Below are 27,859 nucleotides of genomic sequence, written 5' to 3' on the forward strand. Positions count from 1 at the left end.
AGGGTAGCCACAATAATAAGAAGAGACTTGCTTGGGCCAAGAAACATAAGCAATGGACATTAGACCGGTGGAAATCTGTCCTTTGGTCTGACGAGTCTAAATTTGAAAATGTTTGGTTCCAACCGAGTGTTCCTTTGAGACTCAGAATAGGTGAATGGATGATCTCCGCATGTGTGGTTCTGACCGTGAAGCGTGGAGGAAGAGGTGTGATGATGCTTTTTGGTGACACTGTCTGTGATTTATTTTGAATTCAAGGCACACTTAACCAGCATGGCTACCACAACATTCTGCAGCGATACGCCATCCCATCTGGTTTGCGCTTAGAGGGGATATCCTTTGTTTTTCAACAGGACAATGACACAACACACCTCCAGGCTGTGTAAGGGCTATTTGACCAAGAAGGAGGGTGATGGATTGCTGCATCAGATGACCTGGCCTCCACAATATTCAACCTCAACCCAATTGAAATGGTTTGGGATGAGTTGGACCGCAGAGTGAAGGAAAAGCAGCCAACAAGTGCTCAGCATATGTGGGAACTCCTTCAAGACTGTTGGAAAAGCATTCCAGGTGAAGCTGGTTGACAGAATGCCAAGAGTGTGAAAAGCTGTCATCAAGGCAGAGGGTGGCTACTTTGAAGAATCACAAATATAAAATATATTTTGATTTGTTTAACACTTTTTTGGTTACTACATGATTCCATAGTTTTGCAAACTTTGGACTTTTACTGTATACTAGACAAAAATATAAACGCAACATGTAAAGTGTTGGTCCCATGTTTCATGAGCTGAAATAAATTATTCCCGAAATGTTCAATACACCCAAAAAGTGTATTTCTCTCAAATGTTGTGCACAAATCTGTTAAACATCCCTGTTAATTAGCATTTTTACTTTGCCAATATAAGCCTGACAGGTGTGGCATATCAAGAAGCTGATTAAACAGCTGTATCATTACACAGGTGCCCCTTGTGCTGGGGCCAATAAAAGGCCACTCTAAAATGTGCGGTTTTCTCACACAACACAATGCCATAGATGTCCCATGTTTTGAGGGAGTGTGCAATTGGCATGTTGACTGGAGTAATGTCCACAATAGCTATTGCCAGATAATTTTATGTTAATTTCTCTATCATAAGCCACCTCCAATGTTATTTAGAGAATTTGGCAGTACGTCCAACTGGCCTCACAACCACAGTCCATGTGTAACCACGCCAGTCCAGGACCTACACATCTGGCTTCTTCACCTACCAGCCACCCGGACAGCTGAGGAAACTGAGTTGTATTTTTGTCTGTAATCTAGCCCTTTTGAGAGGAAAAACTCATTTTTATTGGCTGGGCCTGGCTCCCCAGTGGATGGGCCTGGCTCCCAAGTGGTTGGGCCTATGACCTCCCAGGTCCACCCATGGCTGCTCCCCTACCCAGTCATGTGATATCAATAGATTAGGGCCTAATGAATTTATTTCAGTTGACTGATTTCCTTATATGAAATGTAAAGTCAGTAAAATCGTTGACATTATTGAATGTTGCATTTATATTTTGGCTCAGTATACATATTATATATATATATATATATATATATATATATATATATATATATATATATATATATATATATATATATATATATATATAGTTTCCCTACTCTTTATTCTAATATTGTTGTGATAATACTATAATGTTGTTCTTGTGTAATAAAGGGTTATTACATGATTATGATATGTAGTATACAGGATGTAGAATGCTAGAAAACACAAGCTGAGCTCAGGAGGGAAACTAACAGAAGCAAGTCAGAAAATAATCCTACAATGGCCCTCTGTAAATTTCAACTATGAAGTAGGCCTACTGTAAGCTTGCCTGAGCTATTCATATATGTAGGCAACTATGACCGGAAATGAGGAAGTGGTTACCCTTAACAAATACATTCTATTGATATTGAGGAAAATGTCCATCTTAGATTGCCCATTGCGAAACTGAACGTACCTTAAGAAGATATCAGAGCTTGATTGGTCTCTCATGGACAGCAGTAACATAATATGCAAGATTTGGTCCTGAGTTGCTGACATTATAGTTTGATAAACCATGGAAAGGCTATTTACATTGGACCTATAGACATTAAAAGTCAATATGTCTAAAGAACTCTAGGTATTATATGGTGGATAATGAATAGCTTCAGAGTTCCCTGCAGGTCTCACGTTCATCAAATACAATTAAATTCCATTTACAGATATGTTGGCTTAAACTACAGTTTACTGTAAATAAGAATGGGTTACCAAGGCATCATATGGGTAAAACAGAAACGTAAAATATGCAGTGGTGATGATTATGATCACCAATCATCATATGCCAAAAGGCCTAAGAAGCTATTTAAATCTGCATTATTAGGCCTATAGGCATTTTTAATAATAAGGTCAACATAAACAAAATGCAAATATAGGGATGATAGTAGGCCTATTGCCAAGATTATGTCATTTCACGGGTTCCTTTTGGGAATTACTGAACTCTAGCGCATCAGCCTCTATAAGAGCATCCCCGTACAAACACTAATATAATAACTAGTAGCTACGTGTAAATTATGTCGTCGAATAACCTAGTGATTCTTCAAGCTATGGAAAAATATACTGGATGTCTGAATGTGATTTAAATGTTTAAAAGGGCGATTATTAAAGGTGCAGTATTCACCGCACCTTGTCGAGTAGGTAGCTAATAATGACAACATCCTTTTACGTGAGTCAAAAGGAGGACTAGGCCACTGCAGTGGCAGCTTTAGGGCTCGAATGTCTAAACATCACCCACTTCCGTCTCTGTGTAGCTGCTCAAACGCTCTCTGTGACGAACCGTTTAGCTTTACACTACTTTATGCGTCTCAGATCTTGAAGGAACCGCTCGACCGACGTGGCCATTTACTGCTTTAAGTCCCTATTTACCTTGTTTCCGCAATATTAATTTGTGCGTGCGATGTACTTAAAGGAAGATTCATATTGAGATATGTGATAATTTATCCTAAATATCTGCCTTCATAAATGTGTAGTGTCCTAATTTAGATGTGCCTTCTGCATTCTATAGGCTATTTCAATTAGAATGATGCATCTATTAGCCTTACCAGTAGGAAAATCACGCAGGTTGCGTTTATAGCACCATCATCAGCATCAGATGAGGAGGATAAGTAGTCAGGATATTTCCTTCGTGAATCATTACTGCGCTCAGTCTCACCTTTGACAAATTTCGCACGCTGTCTGTCCGCTGTCGTTCGTTATTGCTGTCCTAGCAATGCCAAACGATCGAGATTATCTATCCATCGTTACATTTCCAGTGCGTTTCCTGTTCTATAGCCTACGACTCAGAATTGCGGTGGACGGTGGTGTCTCATAAAAATGTACGAGCGCCGCGCTCTCTCTCGTCAGCATCATCAACGACCGAACAGCAGAGGACAGCAAAGCGCAGGCAAGCAAGATGAGGCTGCGCGTTCATCACAAACGGCCCTACGCGCTTGCGCGCATGCTGGCTAACGTAGCGGCAGGCGCCACTTGGAGGCGCGCACAGTAAAAACCACTAACGAGTCACGACCCACGTTTGTTGATATTTTACGTGCACGGTATTTATATGATATGCGACGGTCAGCAGGTTTCCCGTAATATTCCAAGCAATAGACTAGCATTTTTTTTCTCATGCATAATATGGAAACGACATGCATCTGATTTGACTGGTGATTGTATCTCTTAGTGGAGTGTAAAAGCCTTAGTAATATGATGTGTAGTAATGTGAAGTAATGTGATACTGATAGTAGGCCTATAGTGTAAATTGTACTAGTATTAGAGTAGAGTAGTCACTCACATACATACATTCCTTACTGCCAGAAGAGGATGGCCCACCCATTCACCCCTTTAAGCGGAGTTCCTCTCTAGGTTTCTTCTTAGGGTCCCTTCTTTCAAGTGAGTTTTTCCTGGCCACTGTGCTTCTGCTTTAGGCTGGGTATCTGTAAATCACTTTGCAACCACTGTTGATTTAAAATGGCTTTATAAAATACATTTAATTGACATACAAATGTCACACCCAATCAAAATGTTTTTTTGCATTGTTATTTATTCATAATATATAGTTTGATAAAATACACTTTGTTTACAAGTGCTGATTACTATATTACATTCACCTGCATTTTAAAATGGAGACTTTCCAATCTAAAAACAGCAAAAATGACAGACTGATGGGAACACACCCTTCACAAGACAAACAGACAGACATTTTCAAACCATTATTGGATGACACTTAAGAAACGTTTCCTCCTAACCAAGTCTATCCTCACCCTTTACTTTTTGTCCTTCGGTTTAAAAATGGGATCTAATCAATATATCCCTCTGAATTTAAGCTATCGATTTGTTTAAAAAAGTCAATCATGGTTTGAGAGAAAAGGACAAAGTGGAGTATGCTACTGAATCAATAATTCAACGCTCTCTTAAACTTTACGAGATGTCAGCTGCCTTTTTACAAAATGTGGGTAAAAACAACTTTCTCTTTGCAATCCACATATACACAAGTCAGTTAATAGAACAACATCAAAATTAATAAAAATATATATAATTAATACTCAATACTAGATGTTGGGGAAACCAAATTAGACTAAAACATGTATTTATTTAAAATAAAATAAATAACATTTGATAGGTGATCAAATGAATTAACAAAGTTTGCAATGATAGGGGTCAAATCATAAATATTGGGTCTCATCTTTACAAGATATGCACCCTCCATATATGAACCATTTGGCTGCTTCCAAATGGCCCTCTAATTCCATATATATAATATAATATAATGCACTACTTTTGACCAGAGCCCATTTGGGATGCACACTTTGTGAACTTTTTGAGACGATAAAGAATCCTGTGACTGTAAATAAGGACGTCAATTAACTTTTAAACACACACACACACACACACACACACACACACACACACACACACACACACACACACACACACACACACACACACACACACAGATCCAATCCACAGACCACTTACAAAATGGTGCCATGAAGTTGTATTCAGTTTCCCCCAAATAAGCACATAATGCTGAAAATGTGTAAGACAAAACAATGCCCCCATATCTTATTAACCAAAGTCGTTACAAGAGCATACAGTTCAGATGGTTACAATATTCCAGGTAGGACTTCAGTGGAAAAGGACATGTAGATTTCCATAAAAATACATGGGTCATATAGAATCAGAAAACTTGGGTATGTTTTTTTTGGCTACAAAAGTTATGTTGTGGTCTGTCCACGCTTTCACACAAAAACATAAGAAAAAGGGACAGCCAATATACACTCACCGGCCAGTCAATTAGGTATACCACCCCATTCACGAAAATGGATCGCTCCTACAGACAGTGAGTCACGTGGCCGTGGTTTGCTATATAAAGCAGGTAGACAGGCATTCAGTTACTGTTCGATTGAATGTTAGAATGGGCAAAACTAGTGACCTAAGAAACTTTTGAGTGTGGTATGATCGTCGTGCCAGGCACACCTGATCCAGTATCTGAGAAACGGACACCCTCCTGGGCTTTTCACGCATGAGAGTGTTTAGGGTTTACCGAGAATGTTGTCCTGTGGGTGAAAACAGCTCATTGATGAGAGAGGTCGAAGGAGAATAGCAAGAACCGTGCCAGCTAACAGGCGGGCCACAAACATATAAATAAAAGGTGCAGAACAACAGGGGTATGCAGAACAGAATTTCGGAACACACAACTCACTGCTATTGCAGTAAACGACCACACCGGGTTCCATTCCTATCAGCTAAAAACAAGAAGTGGCTCTAGTGGGCACGCGATCACCAACACTGGATAATTGAGGAGTGCAAAAACATAGCCTGGTCTGACAAATCCTGGTTCCTGTTGCGTCATGCTGATGGCAGAGTCAGGATTTGCCGTAAGCAACATGAGTCCGTGGTCCCATCCTGCCTGGTGTCAACGGTACAGGCTGTTGACGGTGGGGTACCGCAGTCCAATCTGCAGCAACTGCGTGACGCCATCACGTCAGCATGGACCAACATCCCTGTGAAACGTTTCCGACTTGTAGAATCCATGCCCTGAACAATTCAGGCTGTTCTGGAGGCAAAGGGTAGGTCTGACCCGGTACTAGATGGGTGTACCTAAAAAAAACTGGCCGGTGTAATGTGTATCATTCTAGTAAATACCCTGTTGTTTTTAAAAATGATTTGTAAATAGATTTTTTTATATTAAAATATATTACTTTGTTTAACTAGTCAGACATTTAAAAACGAGATCTGATCATTTCGTTTTCATAAGGTGACTTTGGCATCTTACCATGGAAATTATTTCTATAAAATATACCGTTACACAGCAACTATCTTCAGTTTTAGATTGATACATTTTGCTTTTATAATTCACCATGTATACCCATATGATGTTCCTTTGTTTTATATGTAGCTAGTAAATTGTATCTCTACCGCCCATCAACCTGAATACTGTACCTGGAGCCTATACAACTTTGAATGGTTTCATGATAGCACAGCATTTAGCGTTAAAATACACATTTTTGTGTAGTTTCTTTTAGAGATATAAACTCTTTTGCAATAAAAAACAATATATTTTGGATATGCTTAAGCAAGGAACATGAAGCTAAATTAATTTCTAAATCTAGCTCAACGAAAGCCAATATTTACAAAGCAAAAGAATAATACAAGAACTGAAATCTTCATTTTTCTCCTTTCTTTCTCTGAGTGTTTTAAATGTACATCACTGCTAATAGTTACTCTGTTATACACAAACAAACATATATGAAAACAAATGCGTCATGAGACAGAATATCTACAAGTCGAGGTTTTAGGAGTTCATGGAGTCGGTAAACTTCACACGATGATCTGAAATGGCCTCAAGTTTGTAGCCTGGTTCCAGATCTGTTTGTGGTGTATTGCTAACTCCTATGGTCATTGCCATAAAACAACACAAACAGATCTGGAATCAGACTATACTCAGCTTGCTCCTTGAAGGGCACTATTTATCCATTTATTTACGAAGTGCTTTTACTTTTCATCACCATGTTAGAGTACAAACGCTGTACACAACATGTACTATACAGTCTCACTGTCAGTCGCCCCATTAGTAGAAATAATGTTTTATAATCTAAATAATTTGAAATATCTATTTTCTTTTGACACATCTGTAACTTTGTTTTTAGTACTGTATATATGTATATATAAATGATTGATTGCGACCTTTAAAATCTATATAAATCAGTATTTGTACTCCCCCACCTACACACAAACCCCAAGGGGTAGATGAATATGAATGTAACTCCCTTCTTCACCTTTTAAAACATCATAACTTAAACTCCTGAATGAAGAGTGGCAGTCTTTAACATAACATTGTTATTACGTTCTACAAAAATAGCAACATTCATTTTTTTCCTTACTTTTTTTAAATCTAAACTATCTTTACAAAAATATAGCACAATAACATGTCCAAGTGCAAAATATTGCCAAGATTCAACTTTTGTCTCAAGTCTAAAAGGTTAAGATTTGATTTGAACTGATCGGTGAATTGTACAAAACAAACTCTTTTTCAGATGGAATAGATGAAAGTGGAGGTTGCAGAGAAGAGGACAGCTCATAATAATGGCCGAAACAGAGCAAATGGATGTATTTGATACCATTCCACTTAGTTTCGCTATGCATGTCCACCAACCTCTTGTGTCGTCCAGTATAAATGATTTGCCACCCCACTGAAAACCATGTGCTGGGTTGAGTATGGCCACTGTGCATTTTACCCTGGTAACCAGGGTTAGGGTCAATTCCACTTCAATTCAGTCAATTCAGGAAATACACTGACAGTCCAATTTGTCTTTCTTTTCAAATTAGATTCGGAATTGAAATAGAAACATTTGAATCAGTTTACTTCCAGAATTTAAATGGAACTGACCTTGCTCGTAACCGCTACTTGTTGATGATGGTAGATGACTTGATGCTGATTTGTTCCTTGGTATAATAATAAAGAATTGAAACAGATCATGTCTACATTTATGTAGTGCTGAGCGATTAGTGATTTTTGAAGTCGGTTTGGTTTTGGTTCATTTATGTACATTTTTTATTTTTTATTTTTTTAAATTTTGATGATATTTTTAAACATTAAATGCACTATACATTATGTGGGTTGAATGCTGTAACACAGAATAAAACCATTAATAAAAGTCACATGATGGTAATGACTGGCCATTGTTGCGTATCACTTATTAACCATCATTTATTCACGTTACTTTAATAAAATATTTGTTTTATTTGATGATATTTTAATATATCTTTTTACTTCATTCCGAGTCATTATCTCATATAGAGCTGCTGCCTATGCTGTACAACAAAAATCACTATTTAGTAGTTCTTCAAAGTAAATAAGGCATACTTTTATGACTGCTGAATACCAACTATCAAACACTTAGATCATGTATTTTCATGCTCGTGAAGCGACTGCCTTCGATCTCTCTCGATCGCGCACTCTCTCTCCTCCCCGTGTCTTGCTCCACACAGACCATACGTAGTTATTAGCACGTTTTCAGCGCTAAACTATGTAGAACATTGTCCTGTTAGGAACTACAACTCCCTACTACATCACACAGTTTCAGGCTTGATCTGATGTAACTCTACAGAAACTGCATAGAGCTAACAGAAATGCAATTCAAATAATTGAACCGACGAAAAATAATAGTTATTCGCTCAGCACTACATTATTAGTAGTTTTATCGTACCACTAGACACGAGACACAGAGGTTCGAAGGGCCAATGCAATCGTCATGGCAGAAGGCCCCACACCCTTTACACATGATCATAGCCTTGAGTCGGCAGTAGCATTTAGACTGAACATCCTCTATACCAGATCCCTCCATAAACCCCTGCTCTGGAGACCCCTCCCCCTGGCTGCTGTGGTCCAACGGGTGACCGGCAGGTATGGTGGTGACGGTCACTGAGAAAGACATGACACTGCCGGTGCCACTGCCGCTGTCCCCACCACTACCTGACACAGAGGGGGAGGAGCTAGAAGCGGTGCCTGAAGCTGCAGCATTGTGATTCAGAGCGTGAGGTACAGACATGCTGATGGTCCCACCGTAGCAGGAACCCAAAATGGATTCCTGATTATCGATTGGAGGTCTCTGAGTTTGAAAGGCAGACGGACGCTGGTGAGTACTGGGGTGAGTGGGGTCCATGGTCCCCACGTGGGGAGATACAGATAAACGATATTGCTCGGAATGACCACCCTGTTTAGTATTGCAGAGTTCCGGGTGCCTCCTGTGCTGTGATTGTGATTGGGTGAAAGGTTTGGTTTCTTTGGCTCTTGCAGAAGTGCCACTGTCTCGATCTGTACCGGCTGAGCTGTTGTCCTCCTGCTCTGGTATACAGCCCCCCACTGATGGAGACATTATTCTGGAGCAGTGTTGAAAGCCCAGAGCTTCATCCATTTTTGTGACTGAGAAGCCCTGCTCTTCCATCTTGACTCCAGCAGGGTTAGAATGAGAATGAGACTTATTCTCCACTGACTCCTCCACTTCGTTAGCCAGCCTCTCCCCCCCGATGTGCTCTCTCTTCAGATTGGCCAGTGGGGTCAGTGAGGTGTTAACGGTGGTCAATGGGTGGAAGCGTTTACTGCTCTCTGAGCCTCGTCCGTACGTGGAGACATTGAGGAGGTAGTGCCCTGACATGGCAGGCCTGGACATCCTCTTCCGTCCAGGGAACCCCGCGGAGAACCGGGGATGGTCCCCACACTCCTGGTGCCCCAGATTACAAGCTCCGAACTGGGCAGGCTGAGCTCCACCTGAGACCCCAAATGGCTGGTTCTGGTGCTGGTGGGTGGCCCTGTGCATCAGAGCCTGAAGGATCTGTTCCTGGATGTCTTTGTTAGGTGTTTCCCTTTGATGGTGCTGGAGCTCTGCCAACATACCTGCTCTTGTTCCAGGTATGGTGGAAGTGGACTGGCCTATGGATCCTTGCTGTTCAGATCTACTGTAGTCCTCCACACCACCAGTGTGTAGGTATTGGCTCTTATTCTCACCACTGGCTGTTCCTGCAGTGCTGTGTGACTTTATCGTCCCTTTGTCATCATGGGAGGGTTTGGCCTGGGACATCTGGACATCGGCCTTGGCCAGAGGCTTGGGGAGGATCTGTTCCAGAGGGACCTCTTTCCCCTGGAGGAGAGATGTGACCAGAGGGTTGTTGGCTGGGATAAAGTGGCTAGCCCTGGCTGCCATGGAACTTCCAGATACATACTGGCTCTTCACACCACACACAGATGAAGTGTAGCTAGAGGTTGACTGGGGACCTGGTGGGTATGACGTATGTTGAATGTTCCCATGTTGAGGTCCCATCAGAGAACCTGGGTTCATCAGACCATCGGAGTAGCCTCTCTGTTGGTCATCAGTGAGAGACGCTCTACCGGTGTTGGAGCTTCTTTGAGACAGGCTAAGGTCAAAGGGCACAGAGGAGCCTGATGATTGGACCGAACTGGAGTGGGCTGGTGTGGTGACTGCATCAGGTGATTGACAGGTAGATTGACCAGTGATGCTACTTACTGGCAGCCTGGTGGTTGACTGAGACTGGGTGGAGCAGGGGGGCCTGGAGTGGAGGGTCTGGGCTGAAGCTCTATGCTCTACAATGCCTCCTCCTGGTCCTGGGCCTGGTACTGCACCTTTAGAGGAGGAGCTGGCTGCAGCAGCTGCTGCTGCACGCTGGGCCCGGGCTAGCTGGGCTTTAGCCTTGATGTCAGCCAGAGTGCGAGCACCAGTGCGTCCGGGGCTGGGGCCAGGGCTGAGCGGGACAGGGGTCCTGGGGGACACCTGGGTTGGAGATGCAGGGACTGATAGGATTCGTGACACAGGAATCTGAAAAAGAAATTGAACAAGAAAGAACGCAAGCTTAACATGTGTGGGCCTTCCTGGTGTATGTATTCGTACCTGATGTTTTTAGTCACCACAAATAAATTTCAATATACAATATTTAATTGTTAAAAAAATTACTGTATTTACCTTAAGCGGAGGCACTCTCTGAGCTGTTGTTATGGTGGCTGCTGGAGAGGTTACCACAGATACGGTCGGTGGAGTGATGCGGGCCCTCTTCTCTGGAGTCAGCTCTACTTCCTGTTCACTGGATGAGGACTTCCTTTTCAACGGCTCTGGGGATGGGGTGGTGGATATGGGGGTAGATACAGGGGTGGATACAGGAGTAGATAGAGGGGTGGATACGGGAGTAGATAGAGGAGTGGATACGGGGGTGGATAGAGGGGTGGATACGGGGGTGACTGACACCGAGGCGCCTCTCTCTGGAGCAACATCTTCCCTCCTCTCCCCACTGTGCTCGTCCAAGCCCAGAGGCTCTGGCTTTGAAAGGTCGGACGGCAGTGATGATCTGAGCTTCGTCTGGGAGCAGACCTCTGGAGGACTCTCCAGGGCAGAGGACTGTGGGATCTCAGGGGACTGGGGGGTCTCCGGCTGAGCTTCTTTCAGCTTCTGTTCCTCTTCCTCCATCTGCTTCTCCCCAAGTGGAGTAACCATTAAGGTTGAGTCCACCACATCCTGCCTCCGCACAACAGGTGCCTCCACTGCCATTATAGGCAGGGATAAACCTCTGCTACGAGTCCTGTGTCTGGGGTACTCAACCTCCAGTGTCTTCTGTACATTTTTCGGTAATATAACTGGTGGGACAATGGGTGGGACTGGTACTGATTCATCGTGAACAGGCTCTGGTTCCGGTCTTGGCTTGGAAAGCTCTATGGGTTTAGATGGAGGTTCTATGGGTTTAGATGGAGGTTCTATGGGTTTAGATGTAGGGTTTATAGGCAGTGATGATGATCGGAGCCTCCTCTCTGACGAACGTGTATGGCAGCAGTTCTCAGGGACCTTGGGATCTTGCAGTGCTTGGCCAGCAGGACTTGGCTGTGTTGGAGGAGACAACTGGGGTTTGGTGGCTGAGAGCTCCAGACTGAGACCAGACTCAAGCAGCTCTTTGGATTCCTCTAAGCTGAGTCCAGAGCTGGATAGGAAGAGTGGAAGGGACAGAGAGAGAAAGCATGAGCGAGAGAGAGAGAGAGAGAGAGGGAAAGAGAGAAAGCGCGAGAGAGAAGAAAGGATAAATCTGAGGGATATGCAAACAGAGGCTTGCAGGTAAAAAAAAGAAGCTTGAATGACATAACAATAACTACAATGTATTTTACAGATTCCAGCCCTGAAAAATGACTTACTTTTCACCATAGTAGCTCTCAAAGAAACTTTCCTTCCAATACTCCACCTTCTTCTCCTTCTCAATCTCCTGACGCATTCTCAGCTGCAACTCAGGAGTGAACTCACCTTCGTGGTTTGGAAAATATAACATTTAAAAAAAAAGGTTTATGAGACATTTTAAAAACCTTGTTACTGGGAATATGAAAAATTATGTTTAATAAAAAGCTATATTTTGAAGCAGAAGCACAGTAGCCTGGTCCAAAATCTGTTTATGCAGTCTTGCCAATGGTCATTATCATGCTATTGACAATTAGCAAGACGGCACAAACAGATCCGGGACCAGGCTAGAAGCACTGACCTTCTGCCAGTCGTTCCTTCCAGGACTGAGCTGCTGATGTGAAAAACTCATTGTTCAAGGCAGAACTGGTGACCTTTAACAGACCATCCATACAGGCCTAAAGATACAGACAGAGATAACTTGTGTACATCATCATAAACTGCACCATCATTATAACTATCAAAATCATCGTGATAATCACTATCAGCATTATTGTCATCACCATCTGCTTATCAATAGCATCATCATTGTCATTATCATCATCGGTACATGAGAGATGAGAAACTCCCCATGCGATTATTTCCTGCAAATATCTTGTAGATGATTACAGAAATGAATCGCAAGTTGAGTCTCTTGGTTTTAAACCTCTTTGGCGCTAGAGACCTTATGGTGTCTAGTACCTGTTGGTCGACCTCAGGCAGTAGTGTGAGTAGCTTCTGTTGGCACTCTGTGGGCAGGACAGAGAAGGTGTGTTTGTTGATCAGGGCACGCAGGTTGGTGTTAACCAGGATAGAGTCTGGTGTCTCAACATCTATCTCTGCACACTTGGTACGCTTCAGTTGCCCTGGATTTTTTTTTTAAACACACACAGCACAAGAGAAGATAAATCCACTGTAAATCATACAAAAGAACTAAAAAGGTTTGTTTGTGCTGTAGCCAACTCCTATGGTTGTTGTTATGTTTGGCATGTCAATGATTATGGGAGTTGGCAAGACAGCACAAACAGATCTGGGACCAGGCCAACAGAGACTGGTATGTGCAGTATTAGCCTACTATATCTAAATTACAAAGACAAGCTGGATGAGTCTACTACAGAGGCGGCAGGTAGCCTAGCGGTTGGGAGCATTGGGCAAGTGAATGAAAGGTCGCTGGATTGAATCCTGGAGCCGACAGGGTGAAAAAAATTGTCCGATGTGCCCTTAAGCATGGCACTTAACCCTAATTTCTCCTATAAGTCTGCGTCAGCTAAATGACTATAATGTAGGTCACGGAAGTAACACGATCTTGCCGAGGCAGTGTTTGAATGGGCGATCACGCTGCTGCGGTATATGGAATGCAAATTCTATCATCTGCATTCTGGAATGTCTGAAATACCTGAAATATCTAGTACTTACGTGCACTGAGTCGACTGGACCTCTGAGACATCTTCCTGGTACCAGAAGCAGGACAGGAGTCTGTTTGGATGGACAGAGAGGAGCATGATTTGATTTAAACACAATTCAGCCACACAAGTTGATACACTGGGTAAAATAAAAATGAGCATAAGACATAACTTATTTCCATTATGGAAGCAGGAAAGGCTTACTGATGTACACAGCAAAACTGGAACTGGATAAGAAAGCAACTTCTTTCACATATTGTTACATTACATCCTTATTCTAAAATGTATGAAATCGTTTTTTTCCTCATCAATGTACACACAATACTAAGCAAAAAAAAACTATTTAGACATTTTTGCAATTTTCAGGTCTCTCCAGAGATGTTCGATCAGTTTCAAGTCCAGGCTCTGGCTGGGCCACTCAATGACATTCAGAGACTTGTCCCGAAGCCACTCCTGCGTTGTCTTGGCTGTGTGCTTAGGGTCATTGTCCTGTTGGGAGGTGAACCTTCTCCCCAGTCTGAGGTCCTGAGTAATCTGGAGCAGGTTTTCATCAAGGATCTCTCTGTACTTTGCTCCGTTCATCTTTGCCTCAATCCTGACTAGTCTCCCAGTCCCTGCCACATAAAAACATCCCAATAGCATAATGCTGCCACACACCCATGGTTCACCATAGGGATGGTGCCAGGTTTCCTTCAGATGTGACGCTTGGCATTCAGGCCAAAGAGTTCAATCTTGGTTTCATCAGACTAGAGAATCTTGTTTCTCATGGTCTGAGAGTCCTTTAGGAAAACTCCCAGTGGGCTGTCATGTGCCTTTTACTGAGGAGTGGCTTCCGTCTGGCCACTCTACTATAAAGGCCTGATTGGTGGAGTGCTGCAGAGATGGTTGTCCTTCTGGGAGGTTCCCCATCTCCACAGAGGAACTCTGGGGTTCTGTCAGAGTGACCACCGGGTTCTTAGTCACATCCCTGACCTATGCCCTTCTCCCCCCTTGCTCAGTTTGGCGACCAGATCTAGGAAGAGTCTTGGTGGTTCCAAACATCCTCCATTTAAGAATGATGGAGGCCACCGTGTTCTTGAGGACCAATGTTGCAGACATTTTCGGTACCCTTCCCCAGATCTGTGCCTCGATCATGTCCAATCAATTTAATTTACCACAGGTGGACGCCAATCAAGTTGTAAAAACATCTCAAGGATGATCAATGGAAACAGGATATACCTGAGCTCAATTTCGAGTCTCAAAGCAAAGGGTCTGAATACTTATGTAAATGTGATATTTCCTTTTTTATTTTGTCATTATGGAGTATTGTGTGTAGATTTATGAGGAAATGTTTTTATTTAAACCATTTTAGAATAAGGCTGTAACGTAACAAAATGTGGAAAATGTCAAGGGGTCTGAATACTCCGAATGCACTGTAGTTACAGTGAGCTCCAAAAGTATTGGGACACAGACATTTGTTGTTGTTTTGGCTCTGTACTCCAGCACTTTGGATTTGAAACGATACAATGACTATGTGAGGTTAAAGTGCAGACTGTCAGCTTTAATTCGACGCTATTTTCATCCATATTGGGTAAACCATTTAGAAATTATGGCACCTTTTGTACACAGTCCCAAAATGTTATTGTCAACAAGAAAATAATATGTTTCCAAACACTTCTACATTAATGTGTATGCTACCATGATTACGGATCATCCTGAATGAATCTTGAATAATGATGCGTGAGAATGTTCGAGTCATAAATATCATACCCTCCCAAAAATGCTAACCTCCCCTGTTATTGTAATGGTGAGAGGGTAGCATGTCTAACTTTCTCACTCATCATTATGACGATTCAGTCAGGACTATCCATAGTCACGGTAGCATCCACATTAATGTAGAAATGTTTAGAAACATATTTATATTCTTATTTATAATAAAAGTAACTCCAAAATAACGCAATACATTATTTACCATTCATTTCTATTGTGCACAAAATAATCTGAAACACAACCAAAACAAAAGCTTGATGTGGTCCTTGTGTGCTATGAATATGGGACCAAATACTACTTTATTACACATAAGTTAATTTATCCCAATACTTTTGGTCCCCTAAAATGGGGGGACAATCTGTGCTGTAATTTCTAAATGGTTTACACGATATGTATGAAAATACCCTCAAATGAAATCAGACAGTCTGCACTTAAACCTTGAAGTCATTGCATCATTTCAAATACAAAGTGCTAGAGTACAGAGCCAAAACAACATCAAAACTTCACTGTGCCAAAACTTTTGGAGCTCATATACTGTACGTCTATGTCTGCCACCTACCGGTCTTAGTGGCAATGGTGTCAGCCATGTCCTTCACGTTCTTGATGAGCAGCCTTGGGCTGGAGGTGGTGGGCATGCCCCCCTGTCTCCGCTGGTTCCTCTGCTGCTTCAGGGCCTATGGGACAGAGAAGAAGGAGAAGGAAAAGAGGAATAGGGAGGGAGAAAAAAAGGAAGGAAAAGAGGAATAAAGAAAGGAAGAGATTATTTACCAGTGCCAAGATGAATGTCCGCTCCTGTCTTAGACTCCCCCCTCAACGTGGCATATTGAGTTTCATCATAGTGCTGGATGTTTTTTGCAACTGGACTTGAAGAAACTTTAAAAGTTCTTGACATTTTGAAAAGGTTGAAAATGTCAGTGAAGACACTTGCTACTGTTCAGCGCATACTCGCAGTACACGTCCTGGTAATCCGTCTGGCCCTGTGGGCCTTGTGAATGTTGCCCTGTCTAAAGGTCTTAATCACATCGGCTGTGGAGAGCATGATCACACAGTCTTCCGGTACAGCTGGTACTCTCATGCATGTTTCAGTGTTATTTGCCTTGAAGTGAGCATAGAAGTAGTTTAGCTCGGCCGTTAGGCTCGTGTCACTGGGCAGCTCTCGGCTGTGCTTCCCTTTGTAGTCTGTAATGGTTTGCAAGCCCTGCCACATCCGACGAGTGTCAGAGCCGGTGTAGTACGACTCGATCTTAGTCCTGGATTGACACTTGCCTGTTTGATGGTTCGTCGGAGGGCATAGCGGGAATTCTTATAAGCTTCCGGGTTAGAGTCCCGCTCCTTGAAAGGGGCAGCTCTAGCCTTTAGCTCAGTGCGGATGCTGCCTGTCATACATGGCTTCTGGTTGGGATATGTACATATGGTCACTGTGGAGACGATGTCATCAATGCACTTATTGATGAAGCCAATGACAGATGTGGTGTACTCCTCAATGCCATTTGAGGAGTCCGGGAAAATATTCCAGTCTGTGCTAACAAAACAGTCCTGTAGTTTAGCATTTGCTTCATCTGACCACTTTTTTATTGATCTAGTCACTGGTGCTTCCTGCTTTAATGTTTGCTTGTAAGCAGGAATCAGGAGGATGGAATTATGGTCAGATTTGCCAAATGGAGGGCGAGCTTTGTATGCATCTCTGTGTGTGGAGTATAGGTGGTCCAGAGTTCTTTTCCCTCTGGTTGCACATTTAACATGCTGATAGAAATTTGGTAAAACTGATTTAAGTTTCCCTGCATTAAAGTCCCCGGCTACTGGGAGCGCCGCCTCTGGGTGAGCGTTTTCTTGTTTGCTTATGGCGGAATACAGCTCATTCAATGCTATTTTAGTGCCATCCCCTCTTGACAGTGGAGAGAAAGAAAATACTTTTTAGAGTTAATTTCCTGCAATTCTACTTTTTGCCATTGGGCGTAGATAAAATGTTGCAGTTTTGCAGCAAGTTTGTTTAAATTTTGCCATGGGGCAGAAAGATACAAAATATTTGTTGTTAGGGCGGAGAGAAATGTTTGCAGTTTTTAATATGATATCTGAGTGAGATTGAATACCAAAATCAATGGGGGCCCCCTAGCCGGTAGTTTAGATAGCTGGCTAGACTTACTAAATGTAACCTTTATTTAACTAATCAAATCAAACTTTATTTGTCACATGCGCCGAATACAACTAGGCAAGTCAGATAAGAACAAATTCTTATTTACAATGACGGCCAACTTCGGCCAAACCTGGACGCCGCCCTATGGGACTCCCAATCACGGCCGGATGTGATGCAGCCTGGATTCAACCCAAGGACTGTAGTGACGCCTCTTGCACTGAGATGCAGTGCCTTAGAACGCTGCGCCACTCAGGAGCCCAAAAGAGTTACCCTATATAGTGCAGTACTTTTTTTTACCAGGGCCCGCATAGAGCTCTGGTCAAAAGCAGTGCAATATATAGGGAATAGGGTGCCATTTGTGATGCAGGATAAGGAAGACCAATGGGAAGCTAGTAATACACTGTGGAGTTGTGGGATTGTGAGGAAATGAATACAACTCAGCCAATGGTATTTTTTCCCCAATGCACACTCATGTCTTTTAAAATAACTTACACAAGGTGTTGTTTTCTTTGTAACAAAGAAGTTATTAAATTTAACAAGCACATTGAATGTCAAGTGTGCATTTATTGTACAAAACTGGTGTCTTTAGCCAAATTAGAGCAACTAGAGCTACAGTTTATTAGCATAGAGAGCAAGCAGTGTTTTCCACTAGCGCCGGCTGTTGGCTAAACAGTTGATTACAGACTCATTTATTGCCGGCTACATAAATTAAACTAAGCTACTTTTCAATTGGCTAGTCAGAAACAAATTCAGCCGAGCCCTCTTCCACTAAAATTAAAGATATGCATCTTCTAGCGATCTATTGAAAGGACAGGCACCTGTCAGTCACAAAGTGAGCGTTGACAGGGAAACACTGCTGGTTTGGCAGTTTAATATCTCATCCAGGTACCTGTGGGCAGTGTGATTTGTGTGCTCTGTGGTTGGTTGCAGTCTCTGAGTGAATTTCAGGGCTCTATAGAGTGACCATATGCGCCTAAAAACAGATGTGTGTGCGAACTGAAAAAGTAAAGTATAAGAACGTGCAAGTTTTGATTTATAGCAACATATAAATGCTGCTGTAGCTATTTTCATAGCATTTCTGCCGATTGGTTTCATCGCTGGTAGCTAATCACACAAAGAACCATTGAAGTAAGAACAATTTAGGATATACACTACCGTTCAAAAGTTTGGGGTCACTTAGAAATGTCCTTGTTTTTTTAAAGAAAAGCCAGTTTTTTGTCCATTAAGATAACATCAAACTGATCAGAAATTCAGCGTAGACATTGTTAATGTTGTAAATGACTATTGTAGCTAGAAACATCTGAATTTCTTATGGAATATCTACGTAGGCGTACAGAGGCCCATTATCAGCAACCATCACTCCTGTGTTCCAATGGCACGTTGTGTTAGCTAATCCAAGTTTATCATTGTAAAAAGATTAATTGATCATTAGAAAACCCTTTTGCAATTATTTTAGGACAGCTAAAACTGTTTAAAAGATTGATTAAAGAAGCAATAAAACTGGCCTTCTTTAGTTGACTAGGCCACCCAACTCAAATAAATTATTGTATGGATGAACCCAGCAACAACAGGTAAATGGAGACAGATGCAAATCCAACAAATAGAAAAAAACAATAAGTTCAACTATATTTATGAAGACAATCAATACACTCACTAGGAAGATAAAAAAAATACCCTCATAAATAACACCATAAAAGGACAAAGAAAAAAAATGCATCCAAACAGACCTGATCTACAGTATCTAGAAACACATCCAAGACAATCAACACTACTCTGGAGGAAATACTCATGGATACTTAGTGAAAATTTTTCAACTAGTATAATACAATCAAAGTACAAATGGCACATCACACCAAGTTGCTGGGTAACCATGGGGAGAGCAGGGCTAACCACACCCATACTCCTGCCCAGTCCTCAATCCTTTCTGGACCAAAGTATGCAAAGTATTGCATGATACATTTGAAAGCTCACTTTATCTAAATCCAGAACACATACTCCTGGGGAGAACCCCTCATGCGATAAGGACCTCTTCAGAATTCTGATAACAGCACTTACTAGATTACTAGAAACTGACCTAATCCGCTGGCACCACAAATAAGCAATTGGAAAGAGACAATTCATGAAATCTATACTATGAAAATTATAACTGCTAGAATATGAAACCAAATTACTATTTTTGAAACAATTATTATTTACAAAAATGACAGACATTATATTCTGAAATATTTATAGGCCCTAACAGGAGATAAAATTGTAATGTTTTAAATGGACGGGTGTGGGTGGTCACGTGTGTGTGTTCCTGTGGATGCGTCCATCATTACTTTAAGACATGAAGGTCAGTCAATGTGGAAAATGTCAAGAACGTTTCTTCAAGTGCAGTCACAAAAACCATCAAGAGCTATGATGAAACTGGCTCTCATGAGGACCGCCACAGGAAAGGAAAACCCAGAGTTACCTCTGCTTCAGAGGATAAGTTCATTAGAGTTACCAGCTTCAGAAATTGCAGTCCAAATGAACGCTTCAGAGTTCAAGTAACAGACACATCTCAACATCAACTGTTCAGAGGAAACTGCCTGAATCAGGCCTTCATTGTTGAATTGCTGCAAAGAAACCACTACTAAAGGACACCAATAAGAAGAAGAGACTTGCTTAGACCGGTGGAAATCTGTCCAAATTTGTGAGACACAAAGTAGGTGAACGGATGATCTCCGCGTGTGTTGTTCCCACTATGAAGCATGGAGGAGGAGGTTTGATGGTGCTTTGCTGGTGATACTGTCAGTGATTTATTTAGAATTCAAGGCACACTTAACCAGCATTGCAGGTTTGCGCTTAGTGGGAATATCATTTGTTTTTCAACAGGACAATGACCTAACACACCTCCAGGATGTCTAAGGGCTATTTGACCAAGAAGGAGAGTGATGGAGTGCTGCATCAGATGACCAATCATCTGACCTCAACCCAATTGAGATGGTTTGGGATGAGTTGGACCGCAGAGTAAAGGAAAAGCAGCCAACTCAGCATATTTGGGAACTCCTTCAAGACTGTTGGAAAAGTATTCCAGGTGAAGCTGGTTGAGATAATGCCAAGAGTGAGCAAAGCTGTCATCAAGGCAAAGGGTGGCTACTTCGAAGAATCTAAAATGTAAAATATATTTTTGATTTGTTTAACACTTTTTTGGTTAAAAATCTCAGCATAGAGCCCTGAATTTGCACTTCTCGTGTAATGTAAAATAAGTTGTACCGATGTGTCAAAATCCACTTAGCCGTTTCATTATTTTCTGGCAAATTCATTTATTTTCTTTTGGGTGTTGCACATAGCAGACACTTTTCATTTGTTTTTCAAGATAATGTGTGCAGTGGACAATTTTTCTGTTAAAAGAAAATACATAATTTAAAGAACAAACATTGTGGCAGATAACTGTAAATAAAACTTAGATCAAGAGAAGTTATTTTACTTTATGATCGTGCTGATCATAGGAGCCAAGGCCTAGACAATATCCCAAATAACTAACAATACACTGAATTCATACATTCTTAGTGATGTAAATTGTAAAGTCATGTCCAATAACAACAACTTTTTCCAATCTGGGAGATCAATTTGACAAAGAATTCCATAATTTAGCTGTGTATTTTGGATGGAATCAAGGCATTAGAATGTACCAGAGGCCATCTTAATATAGGTAATTCGGGCCAACAAAAAAAATTATGTTGGGAAGGCCTGCCTAGCTAATTTTTCTTTTGGCTGGCTACTCTAGGTACTTGTGGAAAAGCCTGATGGCACATCACTGAGACACTGTCAGGCAGGTTATGAGGCACCAGGTCAGCAGCAGTACTTTATTGAACTTTTATTTACCCAGATTAGTCTTGTTGAGAAAAGAGAGAACTGGTCTCTATTAACCAGTGAAAAAAAGACCGATAGAGAATCAGCCCACCTGTTTGAGAGCCTTCTTGCTGTGTTTCTGTGAGGGAGAGATGAGCTTGCTACTGGGGACAGAGGGAGATGAACAACGTGGCTGAGGAGACGACGGATCAGATGGCAGCGTGGAGGGCACTGGGAAGGAAACACAGCACAACTTAAGACACAGTCAATAACACATTAATACGCTTAACAACAACAGCCAATGTTCACATCCAAAACACTGATAACATTTACATAAATACACAAGTTGTATGCTGATTGAGTGTTTCAGTTCATCTTTAAGGTGGATATACCAAAGTAGATACGTTTTGTTTTGCAGTCAGACACGATACAAATCTACATTGCATCTAAAAGATTGCTGAAAACATACATAAAAAGTTGCCTGGATGCATTTTTTATTTTTTTATTGAAGACTCCTCGACTTTCCAACCGCCAGAAAAAAAACTGTTAGTAGCAAGATTTATGTAAAACAACTTTTGTAATGGTTATTTCCTGGTTTAAAAAAAAACAAGGCTTACATCTTTATTTCTCACTCACCGTAGCTGTTATCCTTGGACTTGGGTCTTTTGGGGTCTTTTGATAGCATTTGCTCTGATGGAGCTTTTTGCATTGATATTAAGAACAATAAAATAGAAAACAGAAAAGAAAAGAATATATCCCTGTGCTCAGAAGATATGCTGTTACTTTACTTCAACGGTTCCTTAACTTGTTCATATGTGTATATGAGGAAGTGGTCACAGATCTGACTCAGACAAAAAAAGAATTTCCTGTTGTAACCGTTGCTTAAAATGTTCAAGGGGCAGAGAGAATGACAGAAATGGCCTAAACTTCATCTCGTTCTAAAGTGTCACTACGATGGGCAACAGTCTGATGTCTAGTATTAATCACAAAATGTACAGCTGCACACTCAATACTGAAAATGGAAACACCACAATAACTTGAGTGGGACAGGCACCTAAATATAAAGAGTAATGGTCGGCACCGAAATGAGTATCAGCACCTACGGTGCCTTCGGAAAGCATTCAGACCCCTTGACATTTTCCACATTTTGTTACATTACAGCCGTATTCTAAAATGTATGAAATGCATTGTTTTACTCATCAATCTACACATAATACCCCATATCGACAAAGCAAAAATAGTTTTTTGTAAATGTTTGCTAAAAACAGAAATACTTTATTTACATAAGTATTCAGACCCTTTGCTATGAGACTTGAAATTGATCTCAGGTGCATCCTGTTTCCATTGATCATCCTTGAGATGTTTCTACAACTCCATTGGAGTCCACCTGTGGTAAATTCAATTGATTTCACATGATTTGGAAAGGCACATACCTGTCTATATAAGGTCCCACAGTTGACAGTGCATGTCAGAGCAAAAAAACAGGCCATAAGGCCCAATGAATTGTCCGTAGTGCTCCAAGACAGGATTGTCTCAATGCACAGATCTGGGGATGGGTACCGAAACATTTCTGCAGGATTGAAGGTCCCCAAGAACACAGTGGCCTCCATCATTCTTAAATGGAAGAAGTTTGGAACCACCAAGCATCATCTTGGGTATAGCATCATACCCAAGAAGACCTGAGGCTGTAATCACTGGCAAAGATGCTTCAACAAAGTACTGAGTAAAGTGTAATATTTAAATTTTTAATTTGTAAGAAATTGGCAAAAATTCAACAACAAAAACCTTTTTTGTTTTGTCATTATGGGTTTTGTGTGTAGATTGATGAGGGGAAAAAAACAGTGTTATCCATTTCAGAATAAGGCTGTAACGTAACAAACTGTGGAAAAAGTCAAGGGGTCGGAATACTTTCCGAATGCACTGTATTTCAGTCAATTTCAAGTATTGGAATAATAGCCTAATCATCATGGAAAAAGGTGAAGCTAATAAATATATAGCAAAATATACAGTATTCTACCTCTCGTCGTCGTCCCTTATCAAAAAGACAGTGATGTTATAAATATATTGTGAAGTAGTATCATACCTCTCCTCCTCCACTGTCCCCTCATGCCCTCCTGGTTGTTAGTGTAATTGTTGTTCTCTGTGCTCTGGGAATCAGACAAATTATCACTATCGACCTCCTCGGATCCCTCCTCAGACAGCTCCTTCACCACGTCCCCAATGTCCTTCTACTCACAGACACACAACATACATATACGTTATACACAAATTATATAAACACAACACATTATATACAAACACACAACATACACTGAGTGTACAAACATTAATCAGTGTAGATGAAGGGGAAGAGACAGGTTAAAGAAGGATTTTTAAGCATTGAGACATAGATTGTGTATGTGTGCCATTCAGTGTATTATATATTTAAGTGCCTTTAAATGGGGTATGGTTGTAGGTGCCAGGCGCACCGGTTTGTGTGAAGAACTGTAACGCTGCTGGGTTTTTCAAGCTCAACAGTTTCCCATGTGTATCAAGAATGGTCCATCACCCAAAGAACATCCAGCCAACTAGAAACAACTGTGGGAAGCATTGGAGTCAATATGGGCCAGCATCCCTGTGGAATGCTTTTGACACCTTGTAGAGCCCATGCCCCAACGAATTGAGGCTGTACTGAGGGCAAAAGGGGGGGGGCAACTCAATATTAGGAAGGTGTTCTTAATGTTTTGTCCACTCAGTGTACACATTCTATAATATACACACCACAATAAGATATTATATACACACCCCCATAACACGGACTGCTTTGAATGACTCCTAACATTCAGAGCAATTAATAATGATTCATGTGAATTTCCAATTGAGTCATAACGTTGCTCTACTTTTCATTCTCCTTCCATAGAGAAGCTGTGTCATCATAAATACTTTTAACAGCTCATAATTATTGACACTGTGGCGCTGCTTATTAGTTTAAAAAAATGGCATGTCAATCCCACATAGAGATATGTCGGCGCTTATTGGTTTCATGCTTTAGATTTATAGAAATGTTAAACTGACCTTCAGTGTGTAGACCCCCATTCGTCCAGGAACTTTGTAGAAGATCCCTTCTTCACCACGAGAGTTGGTGTGGAGCATAGCATTGAGACAGGCCAGCGGGGAAGTACCACTAGATAACAGGAGAAGAGGAAATCACAGCCAGTTACATCCAATGAAGCAGACAGCTGACTGGCCACTACAGAGCCGACTTGAACTGTACTGTACTGGCTCTGACATTTCCTTTTGACATTGTCCTTTCCAGCATAGTTTCAGCAACTATTGAGGATGTGTAGCCAGGGCACGCTGGCCAACCCAGTACACCTCAGCCTGGCCCGGTTAGGCCCTATAGTGTGAATCAGGCGCCAGTGTACTGTATTCAGAGCTTCAGCTGAAATTATTAGACTGTGCTGCCTGAAATAAAAATACCTGACATGCAAGAACAAGTTGTTAATAACATGTTGTAACTTCTTGTTACAAGTACAAGTTGCTAAAAACATGTTGTAACTTCTTGTTACAAGTACAAGTTGCTAATAACATGTTGTAACTTCTTGTTACAAGTACAAGTTGCTAATAACATGTTGTAACTTCTTGTTACAAGTACAAGTTGCTAATAACATGTTGTAACTTCTTGTTACAAGTACAAGTTGCTAATAACATGTTGTAACAAGTACAAGTTGTTAACATGCAATAGGAAAAACAAACAACATTTTAGTGAGTTTGTTAAGGGAGGGAGGGGCAAAACTTGCTTTGTCTTACCTTCTGGATGACAAGAGTGAAAAAAATGAAACAAGAAACAAAATTATTAGAATTATGTGAATGTAATAATTACCACCAAGAAGAAGAAAAGAAAAAGGGAAAGGACATGAGCAATCAATCAAACAAGAAAAAATGAAATGGTGCTATTCATAAACAAAACTAGGCCTAGTGTGCTGATCTTGTGTATCAAAAATGAAGTCAAAACTGTGAAGAGCGACCTAAAGGAACCTTAAAAGGGGATCTTTAAAAGTACCTTTTCTTTGAAAACAAACAGAAGACATATGAGACTGTTTATTTACCTAATCTCTTTCAGTCTCTCCCTCTGGATCACCTGTAGGATCTCTTTGTGGCTCATAGGTGTGTTGGGGTACTTTTCTAATACCTGAAAGAATAAAGCACAAAATCAGTCAATGGATTGCAGTGTAATAATGTGTAATACATACCTAAAACCACTTGAGAATGTAAAACAACCTCTAGCCTAAAGACAATAACATATGTCAACCTGTCCTATACTAGTATTCACATTGCTTATGGTGTTACTACACATTATCAACCCACAATTATATAGTTGGGCCTAGTGGTATGGAATTAGGACCTAGTTGTATGAAATGAACATGTCAATTGAGTAAGCTTCAACTGAGCTCTTACTTAGAGAAGGAGTACTGATTTAGGATTAGTTTAGCCTTTTAGATCACGATTAATAAAATTACATAGACAGGGAGGACCTGATTCTAGATCAGCACTCCTGCGCATATGGTTTTTAGCAAATTCATTAGTAGTGTGGTTTGTTAAGACATGAAGTCAACCTCTGGGAATGAGTCTGTCAACAATGATTTTGTGCATGCTTTTACCCATTGTCAAGAGAATATGTGACTTGCTGGAAATAAGACAGACCTCAATGACCTCACCAATGCATGATTCACTTCCTTTGTGTATGTGTAAGAAGAGAAAGCCTGAGCAAGATCACCACAGTCATAGCTGATGTAGCTAGCCTAAATTATAGCCATGATTACGTCACCACAGACAGAACAATGAGACAGATATTTCACTGGAAGTATAAATGTGAAGCATCCGCTTGGCGTTTCCACTCACTACCAAATATGGTAATGAGAGGAAGCTCAGTGGCCAGCAGTGGGAGAAGATGGAAGGAGATGGATTTTGGCCGAAATTCTTCAAATTATCTCATGACGAAAGATTTGGTCTCAATACAGTTTTCAGTTCCCCAAACTAAAATCTGTTTTTAACCGAGTGGACTAAGTTTTGTAGACCCTTTGCCAAAGTTTTTTAAAATCGCGATGTTTAGGAGTGCAAAGGCGAATTGAGTTATTGGACACGCGCATTTCACAGAGTAGGCGTTCCCTAACGGAAATATGCAGATGATTGCTAAAACAGGCAAATAGGATCTCGCTAACTTGTGCTTGGCTCTGCCCACCTCCTTGCTTGTTCTGCCCAATATGACTAATTTGTTCCCATTGACAGACTGTGGTCTATCTTGATTTAGTTATACAAATCTTTGATGTCAAAGGTTTTCATATGAATAGTAGGCGAACTGTCAGCTGTCAACTAACGACTGTTAGCTAACTGGCTAGCTATGTTATTGCTGTTACTAGTTTTAATTAGCTACAGACACACTAACATAGCTATTCAAAACTAGTAACAGCAATGATTTGCTAATACATGAAGCCATAGGCAGCTAAGCATGTTAAAAAACCGAATGGCCAATACAGTGACCAGGTAGCTAAAACAACTTTATAAATAGTTTATAAACACTACCGATGTAGCTACTAGGTAGCTATTTGTAGCTAGCTAGCAAGTTGACTACTACTACCATGCTAACGTTAGCTGTCGTTCATTGCTCATTACCTAGCGTTATAGCTAATGTCCATCGACATAGGGCGATTAGAACTAGCTGGAGAGCTATAAACTTGACAACGGCCATGTTTCAATGTATTTTGTCAGTTCAGAAAAAGCTGTCAAACTGAATTTGAGTTAGCATAGCTTGCTAACTGGCTAGCTGTACGCTCGCGCAACACTTCGTGTTTACTTTAAAGCAACAGACATGTCTGCGTGTCTGCGGTCGAAACAATAATTCTGTCAATTTCCTATCTACAACTTCAGCAACTAAAGCAAACTACATGGAGACACTGATATAGCCATTTTCTGTAAATGCACCCACAAGACTGTCAAGCCAATCTTGATGGACTTCCAGTGCTTAGCTAGCCGACAAGCAGGCCTTGCGTTGCAGACGCAACATTTCGTCTGCACCAGCGGGTCATGAACTCATAAACAGTTGTACAAGTGGGAGCGAAGGGAAAACAAGCACAACAAACGTTGAATAGAACGACAGTAAATACCGTTTTAGCAGCTTCTGCCCATGTCCTCCCCTTCTTTTTCTTCTGTCTCTCCCTCATCGCTGCGGTCTTGTGCTGATTAGTGTTGAATATGACAGTGTGTTAGTTGAAATGTTGCTTTAGTTACCGCGCAAGACCGACCGCTTCTGCCATATTGGGCTTTTACTGCTTTACTGTAAGGAGTGTGTCATGTGACCCAGAGAGAGACGTCATCTTACTGTACAAATGACAGCTGTCACTGGAAAACGCGTATTTAAAAACATTTGTTTTACTTCGCTATAAAACAAATTACATAGCTATAAAAAATAATACCATGACCGTTATTACTGTCAGAACATGTGACTATTTTTGGGAGATGGTGGTGTTTTAGGCTAGA

At 41.2% G+C, this 27,859-nt stretch overlaps 2 protein-coding genes across 16 annotated transcripts in view; both read right to left on the reverse strand.

Moving 5' to 3' along the window:
• dtnbb (dystrobrevin, beta b) overlaps positions 1 to 3,402 on the reverse strand; it is a 53,571-nt gene extending 50,169 nt beyond the window's left edge. For 11 of the 13 annotated variants that reach the window (XM_031828606.1, XM_031828611.1, XM_031828607.1 and 8 more), the window contains exon 1: positions 3,095 to 3,402. The gene's annotated coding sequence lies outside the window, so the exon portion shown is untranslated. The remainder of the gene's footprint in view (positions 1 to 3,094) is intronic. The other 2 variants (XM_031828616.1, XM_020487646.2) reach the window with 1 other exon arrangement.
• A 654-nt stretch (positions 3,403 to 4,056) lies between these two features.
• asxl2 (ASXL transcriptional regulator 2) lies at positions 4,057 to 27,663 on the reverse strand. Of its 3 annotated transcripts, XM_020487656.2 has the most exons (13): positions 27,487 to 27,660; positions 25,432 to 25,514; positions 25,133 to 25,135; positions 24,398 to 24,506; positions 23,427 to 23,571; positions 21,456 to 21,574; positions 15,950 to 16,064; positions 13,655 to 13,714; positions 12,941 to 13,104; positions 12,561 to 12,657; positions 12,223 to 12,328; positions 11,012 to 12,014; positions 4,057 to 10,867 (listed from the first exon to the last, which is right to left on the reverse strand). In XM_020487656.2, the coding sequence occupies exons 1-13, from the start codon at positions 27,541 to 27,543 to the stop codon at positions 8,735 to 8,737; spliced, it is 4,194 nt and encodes a 1,397-aa protein (XP_020343245.1). In that variant the 5' UTR covers positions 27,544 to 27,660; the 3' UTR covers positions 4,057 to 8,734. The 3 variants fall into 3 exon arrangements, with proteins under 3 accessions (XP_020343245.1, XP_031684477.1, XP_031684478.1); XM_031828617.1 differs by lacking the exon at positions 25,133 to 25,135 and having other exon boundaries at positions 27,487 to 27,663; XM_031828618.1 differs by lacking the exons at positions 23,427 to 23,571; positions 24,398 to 24,506; positions 25,133 to 25,135; positions 25,432 to 25,514; positions 27,487 to 27,660 and adding an exon at positions 21,980 to 22,464.
• Between the last annotated feature and the right edge of the window lie 196 nt (positions 27,664 to 27,859).

This window comes from Oncorhynchus kisutch, linkage group LG7 (assembly GCF_002021735.2).
Source record: "Oncorhynchus kisutch isolate 150728-3 linkage group LG7, Okis_V2, whole genome shotgun sequence".
Lineage (NCBI taxonomy): Eukaryota > Metazoa > Chordata > Actinopteri > Salmoniformes > Salmonidae > Oncorhynchus > Oncorhynchus kisutch.

Bases quoted from the DNA above. Each gene is read 5' to 3' on its own strand.
- asxl2 (XM_020487656.2), bottom strand. From the start codon at position 27,543: ATGAGGGAGAGACAGAAGAAAAAGAAGGGGAGGACATGGGCAGAAGCT. The intron at 16,065-21,455 runs GTGGGCTGATTC...TCTGTCCCATAG, and splicing joins GCAAGAAGGCTCTCAAACAG to GCCCTGAAGCAGCAGAGGAA. The intron at 12,015-12,222 runs GTAAGTCATTTT...CTTCCTATCCAG, and splicing joins GAGAGCTACTATGGTGAAAA to CTCTGGACTCAGCTTAGAGG.